Source organism: Scomber japonicus, chromosome 19 (genome assembly GCF_027409825.1).
Source record: "Scomber japonicus isolate fScoJap1 chromosome 19, fScoJap1.pri, whole genome shotgun sequence".
Lineage (NCBI taxonomy): Eukaryota > Metazoa > Chordata > Actinopteri > Scombriformes > Scombridae > Scomber > Scomber japonicus.
The window spans coordinates 3133406-3150371 of NC_070596.1; the positions used below are offsets into that span (position 1 = coordinate 3133406).

Here is a 16966-nt window from a genome sequence, read left to right on the forward strand (position 1 = left end):
GCATTCTGGTGGATTTGATGTTATTATAACTGACAGACTTGATGGTCTAAGCCATGAAAATAAAACCAAAGTTGTAAGAAACTGTAGTTTTCTTTTAATAATACAATTTATAAGCAAAACCATTGTAAGCACTTGACTTTTTGAGTGTTACTAATACTGTGTTTTACTGAAAGCATTTTAGAACGCAGACATAAAACAGCAGGTGAGAGTGATTCATGTGGAGTCTCATTGTTAGTTAGGGGGAAACAAAGCATTCATGCTGTTGTAATCAGGTGCCCCACCAATCACATTAGACATAGTTTACTTAATACATCTGCCAGTGGAGGGTGGAGTGTCTCTGTGGTTTCATGTACTGTATGAACTAATAGCGTTGTTATTTTGCTACAGGCCAAGCACTGATGGAACTGACAAACATAAGGAGAGATGAAGAACTGTTGCATGGCATACATACTACAAGCTTTATTTCCCTCACCATATTATACCCTGGTTTACCTCGCATCTGTCTGTAGCTGTGAAGTGAAGCAATGAGTAGCAACACTGGACAAGCCAGAGAAGTTAGCCAGAGGTCAGTCCATTAATCTGGGTTTAAGGAAATGTGAGGGAAGTGTTCAGAGCACTCACTTTCCCCTCAGTTTTATAGCGAGGAACTAGTAATTCTGTGCTTTACTCTGGAAAAATGTCAAGACAGTTGAGTTGAAGTCGTGTGCACTATATTCTCTATTGATTGGACATGAAGGTGGTCTTATGTCAAGGATCACAATAGAATCAGATGTTTTAAAGTGAGACTGTCTTCCACTTACAAATGAAAAATAGAAATCATGAGCACTACAGTTACTAAATGTCAGTTAACACAGAGACACACAATGAAGTGTGTTGGACATGAAAACACATCAGTTCAGCAATAAGAGCACTAGTCATGAAATATATAAAAAAAAAAAGAAAAGGATAGGATGAGATAAATGAAATAGTGACTGGGTTAGGGTTAGTGAGTGTATGTAACAGCACTGTAAGTGACTTGTTCTGGTATGTTAGCTTATGGTTGCTAATGGAACTAACTGAACTTTAGATGTGGCCTCTGCTCCTCCGATCATCTCTTGATCATTCAGAGTTCCAGATGGATTTTAACACAGTTATGGCTTCAGCATACAAGTATTTTCATGACTGAGTAATCTGCTGATTTTTTATTTTTTTAATTATTGGATTAAATCTTTAAAAAATAATTTGTCTTTAATAAGTGAAGCCAGACTGAAAACTAATTTTACTTACAAATAATATAAATGAATATTATTGATTTCCACTCCCAAACATTTCCGATTCTTCCCGATGATATTTTAGAAGTCAACATATAGTGGTCAGAAAAAGATGGAAGAAAAACTCACAAAACTGAGTTCTGTATGAAAATGTGCATGGACTTTGTTTAGACCTCCACACAGCTGCTGCTGCTGCTGCTGATAGTTGTGAATGAAGCTGTGACTTAAAGCTTGTATTGTTGAGTCTAGGTGACAAAGCTAGTGTCCCTTCAGGGGAGCAATAGTCTACAATTTACAACATGTTCAGAGTGCATTGTACATTGTGTATAATGTCTACCCCCCCCCCCCCCCCAACAGAAGCATGAGATAGTGGTTTGGTTAGTTACAGTTTGTGTATGTTTTTGTACCTGCCAGTACTTTTGATATTATCTGTTCAGCTGCATTATTGCAGGGTTTCATAGCTAGCCGTCTTCCATCAGTGCTAGTGCCTAGTCATCCTGATTGCAACAGTGCTTGCTTTGTTCTAAGGTGCATCTAATTGCTGGCTGGTGACAGCACTCAAAGGAGTGTGAAACTAGTAGAGGAAGGCTGCAGGGTGCTATTGTGCTGCCGTCCACACAGTTATACGACAACATGACACACAGAAAGATCCAGACTCTCAGACTATCATAGTCTGATATTCCTACATGCAGTCTGTGATAAATGCACATGCAAACTGACAAACCTGAAATTCCTCAAATGTACTAGCAATCTAAAATGTCATGTAAAATGTAAACTCCAGCATTATATCATCTTACAGTTTAAGTGATGGTCAAACAGCTGTAAAGTTAAAGCCACTATGTGTAGAATTTGTCATTTTCTCTCTTAGCATGTAGTAATAGTGTCAAGGGTGATAAATCATGCTCCTGCCACCAGTCCCCAGTGTAAACAGTGCAGCAACCATTTGGAGTGTGAAAGGAGCTCCAGCAGTAGACTCTGGTCCTGTGTGAACACTAACAAGCACAGATTGACCCGCTGCAGCAGTCTACTCTGAATGAGCCAAACACAGGTTGAACATGTGCTTATTAGCAGTGTCAAATACAGGGCTCCTCTATGGGCTGCTACACTTTTATAGTTCATATATTTGGAATATTTAGCTCACTTTTCTTACATTTAGCTCATTTTTCCTTCAGTAAGACAGAAATTCCTGTAAAAATGTTTGTTTAAATGTTTAAACTGCGTATACGTAAAAAATGAATCTAAATCTAAATGTTAAATCTAAATATTAATATAAATATAAATATTAAATCTAAAACTAAATATTAAATCTAAATATTAATATAAATATAAATATTAAATCTAAAACTAAATATTAAATCTAAAACTAAATATTAAATCTAAAACTAAATATAAATCTAAATGTTATATACAAATATTTCGTTATATTGTTTTCTGACCCTCAATATAATGACAATAAAGCTACTAATCTAATCTAAACATTTAGATCTAACATTTAGGATTTATTTTTTACATATACACATTTTTAACATTAATATATAACATGTTGTTTTACACAAATTTCTCTCTTAAATGAAAGAACAATGAGCTAAATGTGAGAAAAGTGACCTAATTATTCCAAATATATCAGCTATAAAACTGTACCCGAAATGTCACAATCAGCCCCCCATAGTCCTCACAGAGAGAGAGAGGCACGTTTAGGATGAGGCAGGGTGAAGAGCATCAACAGTGAAAGTGATAACTGGTGTGTGTGTGTGTGTGTGTGTGTGTGTGTGTGTGTGTGTGTGTGAACAGAGTGTGAAGGCCTCAGTATTCTCCAAACAAAGTGTTTGTTGGATCTTTCTACATTTCCAAAGCTGACAGTCCAACAATCATATCTTGTTTATGCAGTGATTGGTCAGGACTGGAGGAAGTAAGCCAAGTGAAAAAAACATAAACACCTTTTAGGAGAGACTGTACAGCTGAGCACGGCCCCACTCACCTCTGACTAGATGTATGTGTAAAAGCATGTGTGCTGTGTGCTGTGTGTGTATACTGTGTGGGTATACTGTAAGTCCACAGCTCTGCTGAAGTATGGAAAACCTGAAGTCAGGAAGGTTACTGGAAATATTCTCAATCTGCTGCCAGCAAACAGCTAAACAGTCAGAGTGAGTGAAGCTCAGTCACACAACGCACACACAACGTACACACAGTGCACACACAACACACACACAACGCACACACAACGTACACACAACGTACACACAACATACACACAGTGCACACACAACGCACACAACACACACACAACACGCACACACAATGTACACACAACGCACACACAACGTACACACAGTGCACACACAATGCACACACAACACACACACAACGCACACACAACACACACACAATGCACACAATGCACACAACAAACACACACCGCACACACAACACACACATCACTCAGAATAAGATGTTGACATAGACTAATATTGCATACAGCAGCAGTTGTAGTTGTAGTACACTTTAACAGGTATATATATATATTTTTTATATATATATATATATATACATATATATATGAGGTTCATACAGCAGCACCAGTCTGTAGCTCAGGAGTTAACAACCACTGTTTGATTGTACTTCTGTGCAGCTCTCCTCCCAGCTGTGTGTAACACTTCATAAAGAAGAAATATTTGTTTTTCCAACAAAATGATCACAGATATAATGTAAACATTGTGTATATATCTGCCAGGTTTACAGCAGTTCAGAGGACATGGACATGGAGAAGTAGAAATGTGAGCGTTGAGGAGACTACATACACAGACACACACACACACACACACACACACACATCTCAGTGGAGGGCCAACATGTGCACTGTCATATACTTTACTTCTCTTTTGTCTCTTATTTGCAATATTTGACTGCCACAGTGTGTAATGATCATCCCTGCTTTCTTTTAAGACTTAGTTTAATGTGTTTGTGAAGTGTCTGCACATGCACCCGCTGTGCACACCTGCGTGCACCATGTTGTATCATCCTCTACTCAGGCCATTGTAGATCACTGAGCTATTATGCCCTCTTTCTTTTTCCTACTCTGCTTACATGTGGGTCTTCTACAGTGCATGGTAGTGTATCTTTCTTTATTTTAAATCTGTTTCTGATACATTTGTACTAAATATATCAGTCATCTGATTATGTCATTTTTTCTGTAACTTTAATGTATTACACTTAACGCCATTCCATGTATTCTAAGTCTGTTGTAAATATAAGCTTTTACAAAGATTTATCAACTAACTAACCGCATAGCTAGTAATTACACTGTATCTAGATGATCTATGTTTAGAAAAAGTAAAGATGTTGGGTTTTTTTCAGATATTTCTGTTAGTATTCTGGGAACATCATACACATTGTATGCTGAAACTATCTTAAAAAGCCACTTTTTTTGTTTGAGCAGACAGAAACTTGACAGTCATGTGACGTTAACACAGGCCAATAGAAAAGAAACAGAAGGTATCTCACAATATTAGAGCCATTGTTGTGAAACTAATATGTTTTGCACTGTGGAACAATATAGCTATTATACATTTGGATGTGAGACTGGGTTGACAATAATAGTGGAGAGTATATTAACTCTTTCCTGTGTTTGTTGATGTGAGGTGTCAACACAGAGTAATGACTATGAGGAGCATACTGCTGTATGGTGGTATGTCCTGGGTCTGGTACTCATTACAGTCCTGGATCTGGCACTAATTACGGTGATGCAGGACATTCCCATGGACAGGGCTCAGTGTGAATTGACTTGCAGACAGGATGGACTCTGTTAGTATACTGCAGTAACATAAGTCACATGTTTAAGACATACTAGTTGGTTGGATATGTGCAAACTGCTTGTTTACTTGGTGATCAGTTGTTTCAATAATCACAGAATGATGTTTTAATATAATGGTGCCTGTGCTGGTTCAAAAACTGAACAAGCATTTATATCATAGATGAAAAGAAACCATAGAGGCATAATATTAACATACACTGCCAAATGTAACTGGTAAACTGAAACAGAGGAAGAAGTGTTGGAAAGAGGGAAGGCAGTATGTCTCTTAGACTAGATCCACACCAGTGTTTTCATTTTTAAACAACAAGCGTTTTAGGACCATTTCAATACTAACATGGCTGAAAATGTATATCATATGACCAGTCACATGACACAGGAATTGTCATAATAACTTGAATAGTAGCTTTCCTCCTGTGCATGTAGGAAGTAGTTGCATTTTAAAAAGGAGAATTTAGCTGCACAACAGCTGCTAGCATCATGCTAGACATCAAGGTCAGAAACGCCTGTAATTCATTATCCATGTTGAATCAACCAATGGTAGTCAAGGCTGATGTTTGTTTTCTTCCAGTAAAGGGTCACGAATCAGGAAATGACACGTCGTAACTGAAAAGACCCAATAAGAAAGCGAATGTGGGTGTCTGCGTCATTGTTCATTTCAGTCTGTTCTGACTCAAATGGAGAGGAGTCTTCCAACTAAAATGGTTCAACAATGCTTCCAGAACTTTTGAAACACTGGAGTAGTGTGGACACCAGGTGTAGCAGAGCAGAAAGTATGCATTTTATAACAAAAATGTATTAGTGTGGTTGTAAGCCTCAGACATATGTGTAAGTGTGGACAGGATATATATTTAACAGTAGAGTAGAAGATGAAACAAAGATCAAACAAACCAGCTGATATTGTTTTAATGCACAGTATCACAGGATGAAGTTGAGAATTGAAGGATCGTTGAAGATTTCTCTAGAGATCAGTGTTCAATCCACTAAGACAATTCACAAATCAAAAGAGTTCAAATAGATTTTTAGCAGAGATTTAAGAGATTTCTCTCTATTTCAATGAGACATTTCTAAAGAGAGGTTGTTGGGTAACATGACAGCAAATGATAATCTACTGAAGCTTGAACTCAACCTGCCATTGGATTGTATCAACCAGGAACTACATGTAGTTCCTGTATGATAGATCCCTCCGTATGTCTGTCCATTCATTCATTGTCCACCCTCCAACGTATTCTGGCTCTGCCCCATGGTCTCCTCCCCGTTAGACCTACCTGGAACACCTACAGAGGGTTAGGGTGTCCTTAGTGGGTGTCCAATCCATCTCAATACAAAGGACCAGCAGCTCAAGTCTGAGTTCCCTCAAGATGTCCAAGCTCCTCACCTTATCTCCATTCTTCAGCAGCTGGTATCCACAGTCTTATTCTGTCAATGATTACCCAGAGCTTGTTACCATAGGTGAGGGCTGGGTTGCTTACCACTGCTTCATAATACAAGATACTTTGATGCTCACACCAGACTTTTTGTCTGGTGTGACTGTTTGTTGGTCTCACAGATGCCATTCTTATAAGGCTGACTGGTGTATGAACCTTCCAAAAGACTGCTAAAGTAAAATCAATCAATCAATCAATCAATCAGTCTTTATTTATATAGCGCCAAATCACAACAAAGTCATCTCAAGGCACTTTACACATAGATCAGGTCTAGACCGAACTCTTCAGGTTTTAATTTTAAAGAGACCCAACATTCCCACATGAGCAAGCACTTGGCAACAGTGGCAAGAAAAAATACTCACAACGAGAAATGTTCAGACAGTCTGTGAAAAGCTCCTTTCAGGCTGACTGGGGGTCTCTTACCAGTACATCTTTTGGAGTTTATAATGGTCTTTACTAACTGGTGGGGGTGGGGGTGAAGAGTTGCAGGCATCACTGGCGCTCCCACGATGGAGTTAAGGGAGGAACTTTTAATTGCAAAGTTTTTGTTTGTAGCGTTTAGTGTCCCTACTGACAAAAGAAATTCATTTAGCTAAGTAGAGTGAATTTATGTGTGCTCAGGCAGGAGGAGGTGGGATGTGTGTGTGTGACTGAGTCCAGCTGGATTTACATAGAAAAGCAGACACATGTAAAGAATCACACTCCCTTCAGTGTGTTGAGAATTTGTTTTTTCGGGAGGTTTTAACTGTTGTTTGATTCGGACGTTGGCTGGATCACCTCTTTAACTGTGTTACATAAAAGGAATAGCGTGTTAAGTGAGAGGCAGCGCCACCCCTACCAGTCCCTCTACACACACACTCACAGGTCAAAAGTCAGCTGAAGCCCTTGTGAAGCTGCCAGGCCTTTTTGTGTGTCAGTGAGTATATTTAAACAGGAATGTCACAACAGTTATTAATCAAGAATATTTTGTCAGAGAAAAGAGAAAGGTCTTTTTTAATCTGAGCATTTCCAAGGAGAAGAAGAAGAAGAGATTGTGGATGTTTTTAATCTTGCTGAGTTCCAACATGTGCCTGGCTATCGTCTGTTTGGATTAGAAGATATTTGGAGCCACAGGCAGTGTTGGTGAGTCTGTTCATAATTATCCTGTTAAAGTGTCCCAGGATGTGTTCTCATGCTTTATGGTGCATACTTCCCTACCTGTGTAACTGTGTTCAGAGGGGCTTTTTTGTATTTATGTATATTTGATTCTGGATCTCTCACACATTCCTCCTAAACTCAATTAATAGAAACAGAGTGCCTTCCAAACATGTGCAGCTCTGCACAGTTTGTCTTGGATCCTGGAGTTTTTAGTATTAATTCAAATTGCTGTTATGTGAAAATGCATGTCCACAATGTAGGTTTAAAGAAGAGTGAAAAGGGATGTGCATATAACTTGTTGATGCATATATAGGTTAGGGGTTGTAGGATTTAGAATATAATGTAACACAACAAACCAGCATGGAAGTTAACACATATGGTGACCCAACAATCTCTGTTTATTGTTGTCTTTGATTAACAGTGCTAATCAACCAACAAGCCCTCCCCTAAAAACTAATGATGAGTGAAAGGCTGCTGAATTTGCTTTGTATTGTTGACAGTCACTTATCCAAGAGACTCCATCAGTTCTGCACAGTGGAAAAATACTTAAATCATTTCCTTATGTAGAAGTATCAGTACACTGTGGAAAAATATGCCAGCATTCAAAATTGTACTTAACCTTTGTGATGGTTCCAGACCTGCAGATGGCTGCAACTCAACAAACTCACTGAAATTGATTTTAAATTGTAGTTTCCAAAGATATCAAATCTGCCAGACAAAGCTGGGGGAAAAGTGGACTAAATGAACAAGACACGCAGACATAGTTTGACTTGATGGAGTGTCCAGTACACAAGAGCTAGAACAAGACAGTATGTTATACAATATACAGTGTGAACAAACAACACTTTGTAATTCAGTACAGTGAGAAGGAAGTGTAAGATGGAATATTCTAGGTCCACACATGACTAAACTAAATAATCATGGTTAGAGGATTTGACAAGATGATACTATTTGTAAGACATCACCAATTTTGTCATACCATTTATACTGGGTGGCTGTCTTTAATATGTAAGTATACTGTGATAGACTATTTCATATGGAGCTCATCTGTGAATAATAAAATAATATCATTAAAAAGTTCTAAATCTATTCATCATTTAGAGACAGAATAAAGAAATAAAATGATTCATTTGTACCCATTTTGTAGCTTTGTAAAAAATACACTTTTAGATCACTTAAAAGCATATTTGATGAATCACTCACCATTGCTATGCTGTGATTAATTATCATTATAACTGTATAATTATTCCACTGACATTTTCATCATTTACAGTCTGCATATTGTTCGTTAAATAGCTGAATTAGTGGACAGAGTGGTGCTCCAGAGTGGAGCTGTAGAGGCTGTGTGTTCAGTGTGTTCAGTGTGATCCATGGCCAATAGGAGTTTAATATGCTCCTCTGTTCTATTGTATCCTGCCCACTGGAGTTTTACATGTGGCCCTAATGAAACAGCACATACAAAGAAAGATATGTGTATGACTTGAAGGACTCTTCATGGGTTTACACCTCAGTTGGCCTGTGAAAGAAAACAAGAAGACAAAAGACTAAAAGAAAAGTGCCCATATACAACCTAAGTCTAAGCTTTTCAATTGATGTAGGATACTGGAGAAATACACTTTTCTAAGCTTTGAGGATTTTAGATTATTTTCAAATTTGTGCCTGGGTTATAACATTTTAAATGGTTTGGCCGTCTTCCTCTATGTGGCATTGTATATTCTCACTCACCAAGTTCTATTAGATTGTCCAGAATATCCCCAATAAAACACTGTACCAAACCAGTTCATTGCACTACATTTGGGCAGTCAGCATCCTCTGTGAAAACCACAACATGATATGAAGAACTGCAGTTCCATCAGCACATTTAAAACCAAATTTAAAAGTCTGCTAAAAGCTTCTCTGTAACCAAGACTCAAGATTAAAGATTCAAGAACTTTATTTGCCATTTGTGCATAAACACATAGGAAAACCACTGACTCTACATTGTATGTGATGTGTTATTGTGTGTAACATTGTGTAGTTATATGTTTTAATATTAACCTACTGAAGGGACTGCAGATGAAAATTAACTGTAAGCTAACTGGTACAATACATCAAATAGTAACATGCTCCATATAAATAAATGACTACTACTAAAACAAAAGGGTCAGAGTCTCTCACTTGTGTGTGGACTGACCCACCTTACAAACCTAATATGCTTCACTTCAAACTGAAGCGTACTTACTCATGGATGAGTAAAACATGCAGAAAGCCTTCAGTAAGCAGAGGTTGGCTTTACAGTCTGCCATTGCTCTGAGGAAATATGTTAACTGCAGGCTTGTCAAACTAATAACCTGTCCCTCCTCCTCCTCCAGCAGATGCTTTGTTAATCATAGTTCGGAGATGGGGGCCAAAGAGGAAGAGTTTGACAGAGAAAATGAGAGTAGATTTTTTTTTTTTGCTTGCTCACAACTACATCTAAATATTCTGCTGCGTTGTACCTTTCTGCTCCACATTCCTGCTCTTCTCTCTGACTGTTTAGGTGAAGGAAAGAATGACTAAGAGCTGGTTTAGGGAAAGATAAACAATTGACACTAGCACTTTGTTTTACATGCATTCAGAAGGTTTGTTTCATGACTGACCTTAGTTTGGTATGCACAAGCTTATCAGAGAGCCAATAAAATGTAAAGTCAGTTCGTCCCCCATCACAGCGTCTTCAGGCTGCTTTATTGTCTTGTCTTTAAGCCCCCAAATGGCCAAATATTTGAAGGGAAGTGCCTGCTTTTTATGAGATGGCTATTGTTGTTTTAACTCAGTCATGGGGATGGAGTTACCCCCGTGTAAGCTGCCTCAGTGATGAGGGCTTGTAGGCTGGGAAGATAGCATCAGAGCCAGCAAAGGGGAAATTCCATTGCTGGCAAGTGATACAATCTGACAATGCAGTGAGTGCCACGATACAGTCATTATGTCAGAAAGACTAAAGTTGTTTAACATGAGTGTTTACGTCTAGTTGGTCAGAATGATAGCGCCTGTATGACAACACTAGTCACATCTGGACATGGTTTTGTGTTTAAGAAGAACTTCACAACAGTTACACTTCAGCATGGAACCTGAGTCTTAAGTCTGCTTCCAGTATAGAAAACAGAGCTCAATGCACACTTGGTACACTTTTCTAGTTTGACATTACATGTAATTTTAGTTTACATTTATTGTGTTGTATGAGAAGAAAACTAAGGAAAAAAACAGGAAACAACCCAACAAGCTAAAGACTGACACAACTGACATATTTGATATTGTAAGATTTAAAAGTTAAACTAAGCCTAACCCTAACCCTAAATTAATAAATTATACATTTGAGTTCATTTACCAGCAAAATATTTACAATGTTTACACAGTTAAGTAGTTATATATTTGTGCTTTATTATTTACATATTTACAGATTCAGAAATTTACACCAGCATCTTTTGAAACAGTCTCTTGAATCTTCTTCTGTGGTTTTACCTCTTTACAGTTACATTTGCCTAGGTCTAGGTCGTTCCTGGTCTCTGATTGGTTGGGTTAGTCACCTGGGGGTTAGAGACAAGGAAGTGTGGTTGTTGTTGAATTCTGATGCCGGGAGCTACAGTAAAGTTCTGCCTAAAAGTCATGTGTCTCAATCCTGCTGTTTTCTCTCATGAAGAGTGTCCAAATACCACCTATCGAACCCTCACGTTACAATATTATGGTTAGCAGGGGTTGTGTTTGTGTCCACCTGATGAGTCTCCTTTTAACTCTGGTTTGGTCTCTTTTCTCCTGAGAGAAATATCTGGTTCTTTAAATGCACCACAATTACCCCTTTTCCACCGAGCTGGAGTCGGTGCTGGTTAGGAGCTAGTGCTAGAGCCAGTGCTCAGTTGGTGCTAACCATGGTGCTAACCTTGAGCACCTTGTCACTACCATAGACATATATACGTAGACGCCGCATTGACTGCTGCTGCCGATTGGAGCGATGTGCTTACACGGCGGCCATCTTGGTACAGGGCCACTCGCTCCTGCAGAGCATTATGTCTATGGAATGACTTGTTTGCACTATTAAAAAGTGATCATACATCGCTCAATTGTAATAAAAATAAATAAATAAAATTGCTCAATTGTCAACATATATTCACACGGGTTGTTTGTTACAAATGTCAGACAGATATATAGACAGACAGATAGACACGTTTTTAACAAATCAAACCGTTTGGAAATCGTTTGAAAGATTTCAGTGAATAATTCTACTTTGAAACTGTGGAGTACCTCTTACCTCCGTAGATATACATGCACTACTGCCTCTGCTAGCCCTGTACCAAGATGGCGGTGCTTTAGGCACGCCTCTCCACAATCAATGTGGCGTCTATGTATATATGTCTATGGTCACTACCCGATGTGAGTCACTACCATAGACTGTATGGTCGCTACGCCGATTTGAGTCTGACATGCGCAGTAATCAGACTCTACGTCACTGTAAAACGTAGCCATTCCGCCAAGCACTTCCATGATTCACCAGTGAGAGGCAGCAACATACCACAAGGCATCTAGCCTGCCGGAAACGAAGAAGAAGAAAAGAAGACTCTGGCAAAAAATGATAAAAATAGTAGCCTACTTTTAATCAACAAATGTTTAACCCTCTGTAAATGACAGTTAGCCACGCTAGTCAGCTACTGAACGTTAATTTCGCTAGTCTGCTAATAAACGTTAGCCCTGCTAGCCGGCTAATAAACGTTAGCCCCACCTCCAGCCTGCTGACGTGAGCGGTTCTTGCTTTAGACCAGCAAAGAGTTGGTGCTCGCTCTGGCTCCCGTTCTGAGGCTCGGGGCTGGAGCTTTGGCGGTGGAAAAGCAAAGAACCGGTGCTTAGTCAGGCTCTGGCGCCGAACCAGCTCCAGCTCCAGCTCGGTAGAACCAACTAGTTTCCAGTTTGTTGCAATATTTTTAGCTGATTTAGCCACTCCATTGTTTTTACACCCTGACACAATGTACCAAGAGCACAGACGTTTCCAATCTGATTAGAGTGACAAACAAGCTACGCGTTTGTATGTGAGTATGTGTATTGTTAGTGTGCATAAGGGAATTCAAGTGGGTTTTTTGCTCATTACACACAGCAGAAGCCACGGGCAGCCAGAGGTGTTAGCACGATCTGAAGACAATTCAAGCTGAGCCCTGCAGAATCTGGACTCAAAATGCAGATGTGTAGTCAGGGCAACCACACCAGAAACAGCTCCTGCAAATTAACACAGCAAATTAATAAAACAGCAAATTAATACAGAAATAATGAATTAAACACAGAAATAAATGAAAAAGATTTAAAATAAATTTTGGTAATAAAAAAGGTTATTTCTGTATTCCTACATGTATTTATTTATTTAAAGTTACACTTTTCAAAGTCTGTGTTTGTTTATTAGCAACTTAGTAATAGTAATACTAACTAGCTTGTCATTAGGTTTATATACTAACGTGTATCATTAGCTGACATGTTACTAAGGCTACAACGCTAACTAAGTGATTGTTAATACTAGAGAAACTGAGATAAGCTACAGCCTGAATGTTTAACTATATTTTAGAACTCTGCATCAGACTATATAACTTTACTCAACAAATCTATAATGTTATGACACTAGAAGAAGAAGATAGTTACATGAATTTTCACCTGTTTATAGCTACTGTAGTAGGATTCCTTAAATTTGCCAGTAACTGTGTGTATGAAGCTTTTTCTGAGCTGACTCACTACCTGCTCAGCACACAGACACAGTGAATGAGAGTTTAACATCATTATAAGATGTGGTGGTGGCTGTTTAGTGATCTATAATAATATATATGTAAGCTTCCTCTGAGGTCATGATGTTCAGTTAGTGCATAGTATGTGGCTTTATGCCTGGGTGATAAAACAATATTGATGTGTACCAGCAATGGAAACGTCATCAACAGCAATAAGAATATTTGTTTGATAGAATTTTCGATAGTTCAACTTAAATGCAAACCACCATGAAAGCACATAACGAATATGCAAACTTGCATGAACAAAGCCTAGCATGCTCCCTCCCTGGCTCATAAACAGATTATCCTATCTCTTGATAATGGAGCGTTTCGAGTGACACGCAAACAGCCACTCATTTAACTGTTGTGTTGACATCGACGTAACTATAGAAACAGTGTGGAAGATGTTAAGATGAGGGAATTGTTGATAAAAAAGGACACGTCAGCTGTTTACATTAATATGATTGCCTTGATAAATAAAGTGGTTAAATCCAACCTTTTCCCCCTGCTCTTACATTAAAAATAGGTCAATAAAATTGAAGCCCTAGGTGCTTCCATCAGATACACTGACCCTTAGCTTTTATGAAGGGTCATAATTGCAGGGAGACGGCCCTGCAGCTCTTTCACAGTGGAGAGAAGGTGTGTGGACAAGTGAAGTGATTTGTTGAAATACCAATAACACATTCCAACACATCACATTCAGACTTTCCATCCCACTCTTAACTGGCTTGGGAGACTAATAATTTAGGATTTCCGCTCTCATTTTTTCCTTGTCTGATTTGGCTCCATTTCACTCCGTTTCCAGGGTAGTTCAGTCGACCAGACGGGACATTGCTTGTGGTGGTGCGAAAATGGCTTAGCTGCAAAATTGGCCTGTCATTTAGTTTATGGTGGAGTAGGTCACCACTTCTTTCTTCTGCTGTTCCTACATCTTCCATTCCTGTTTGAACCAGTAACAGAGTGAGAAAGGTATGCTCAACCCACATTGTGCACTTATCTAATTTCATAACAGTTCTGCATCAGCTACAAACTCCATCCGGGAGCAGTGCAAAGATCAAGTAGATCTTTTGAAGGTTTTGTTTCTAAGCAACTACACAGTTCGTCATTTGCTCTGTCCAATCAAAGAGGTACAACTACTAACCAGATTTTCATGATCACCATGAGGATAGATCAACCTCTTGATTTTTCCCATAGGCCAACATTTCTTGTGTCAAGGAAAATTGGAGTGTTGGTGACATGGTATGAAATTTACTGCACACATTCATGCTCCCTAGAGGATGAGCCCTTATCATTCTGGACATTCAATGAGTTACATGACGTTTAATCTGCTGAGTACATTCATACTCCAAGGTGGTTAAACACACCTTTTTTTTAAACTGAAAGTTGATTTTCTTTCTCCTCATAACTTTTCCTGCAACCCTCAGGATAAACTTTATAGGTTCCAGGCTTAATACTGGTAAGCCTCTACATGCAAGAACATCATTATTAAGTTGTATGGACGCAGGGAAAAATGAATACACTTGTGTTTTAATGCAGTTTATAAAATCAAAGTTTTAAATGACATTTTTGGATCAAAAGGAAAAAATGGCAGTTACTATAATAATTTTCACCAGTGGACATGCTTCCTAATCCTAACCAGATCAAGAGTCCTTTCAGTCATTTCAACATATTAATTATTGAATGTAAAAGGCATACTAAAGCTAATATAAAACATGCCTTTTCACTGATCCTGTTTTATACTCATAATAAAATTCAAATGGAGAGTCTTAGCTTTAATGTTGCTTATGGGCAGAAGTACTCAACAATCTCTGATCTCTCTGAATCTCTTAATTAGCATACATGCTGCTGTCCAAACAACAATATGGGACAAATGTTTTCAATCCACGTCAGACAACAGTTTCAAATACTATACAGCACATAATACACTGCTTGTTAACAGACTTTATGAACAAACATGTAATGATGTTGCTGATGTTCTGTGCCTTAGTCTGGATCTCAGCTCAGGTCTCAAATTTGCCACTATGAGCTCATGTGTGTCAGGTGTTAAAGATTTGTCAGTTGCATGCCTGTGATGTGCCTCTAATTAACACCATCCTATTAATATTAAGATCTAAGAAGCCACACAAATTGAAAGTCATGATTCCTGGAATAAATAACAGTTTGTATTGAAACCATAGAACCAAACAAACAAACTCACTATATTATATATATTTTAGGGATGCCTGAATGTACTGATCCCATTTATATAAAGCCTCAAAACAGCAGTCTGGGCTCCCTTTTTAAGACAGCACTTATCGTTGTAACTGAGGAGGCCTTGATAAATCCCATGACAGAAAACTGAGAGGCTGACCAAGGTGAAAGAGACAGAGAAGGCACACAGTGTAGTCTGAACTGGATATCTCCAAGAGGGAGGTTGACCAAGACTTGACTTATTTTGACTGGGGAGAAAATGTGTGCCCCTCACGCTACACTGAGACCATAGCAGTGTACACAGAGACTGAACTACAGCAGGTCAAGTGCCAGATTAACAGATAGAATGCAGTTGGTTGTGCTGATGCTTTTAGAGAGGGACAGCAAGAAAAAGTCACCTTCAAATGAATGAGGACAGTCTTACACTCTACACAAGCTAGTATTATAGAGTCAAAAAGTCCTCTCTTCTTTAAAGATATCTTTCTCCTCGTGTTCCTTCACTTGGATGTTCTCATGTTTAGGCAGGATAAGTTTGATTTCCTTAAATCTGAGTTTAAGGCATTTACCTCACAACTAGTTTAGAGCAAATCAGGGCTTCAGGTATCCTACTCACAAGAGTAAGATGTAGAAACTTGAAGCCTCCAGCGCACATACCAGCACACATCCACTTTACATAAAGTAGGACACTTCTTTTATCCAGCAGTTTGACATTTAAAACTGAAACGTTTGCATTCTGGATTCTGGTTTTTCTTCTTGGTTTTCTGTAAAAACCACATCAGACACAAATTGTTATTCCAATAAGAGTATATTTTTTGTTTGTCATTAAAATAGTTTTGAAAGGGGTCTTTAAAAAAGATATAAGAACCATATAAAATTTGTTTGCATTATTAACATAAAATTGGTCTCAAACTGTGACCCTTTTAATGTGGTTAAATATGAAATTGCAAACTTTTCTCTCAGTTTGAGCGTTATTAAAGTCTGTGTAAAGTAAGACGGTGTGATTTTAACAGTCACACAGTCAAGTCCCTTAACATGACACTCAGAAACAACTAATGATAAGCTATAGCACACACATCAAACTAGCTACTTTAATAGACAGTTTAAAGTCTGTGTAAAGTGAGAATAAAGTGTTCTGAGTTTGACATACCACAGAAAAGTGTGTTGTTAACCACCCTGTCAAATTTGAATGATTAAAAAAATCGCCAAACATATGAAATTAGGCTTCAAAGTTGTGTAAAACTCTCCGCTACAAAACGCTGTGGGAGTAGCCGAGTCCACTGAAACCCGGCCCCTACCAAGTGTCACCTGTAAATCAAAGTCACCACCTCTACCAGAAACATGTACGCTACGTCTGAAGGCTGATTTATACTTCTGCGTTGACGCGGATCCCTACGCCATAGCCTG

The 16966-nt window shown here is 38.4% G+C and overlaps 1 protein-coding gene across 1 annotated transcript in view; it reads left to right on the forward strand.

The window, feature by feature from the left end:
• The first annotated feature begins 6148 nt into the window (after positions 1-6148).
• Positions 6149-16966, forward strand: part of ror2 (receptor tyrosine kinase-like orphan receptor 2) — a 38334-nt gene continuing 27516 nt past the window's right edge. The window contains exons 1-2 of the mRNA XM_053340517.1: positions 6149-6229; positions 6321-6510. Of these exons, the coding sequence (XP_053196492.1) occupies positions 6149-6229; positions 6321-6510 (271 nt within the window). The remainder of the gene's footprint in view (positions 6230-6320; positions 6511-16966) is intronic.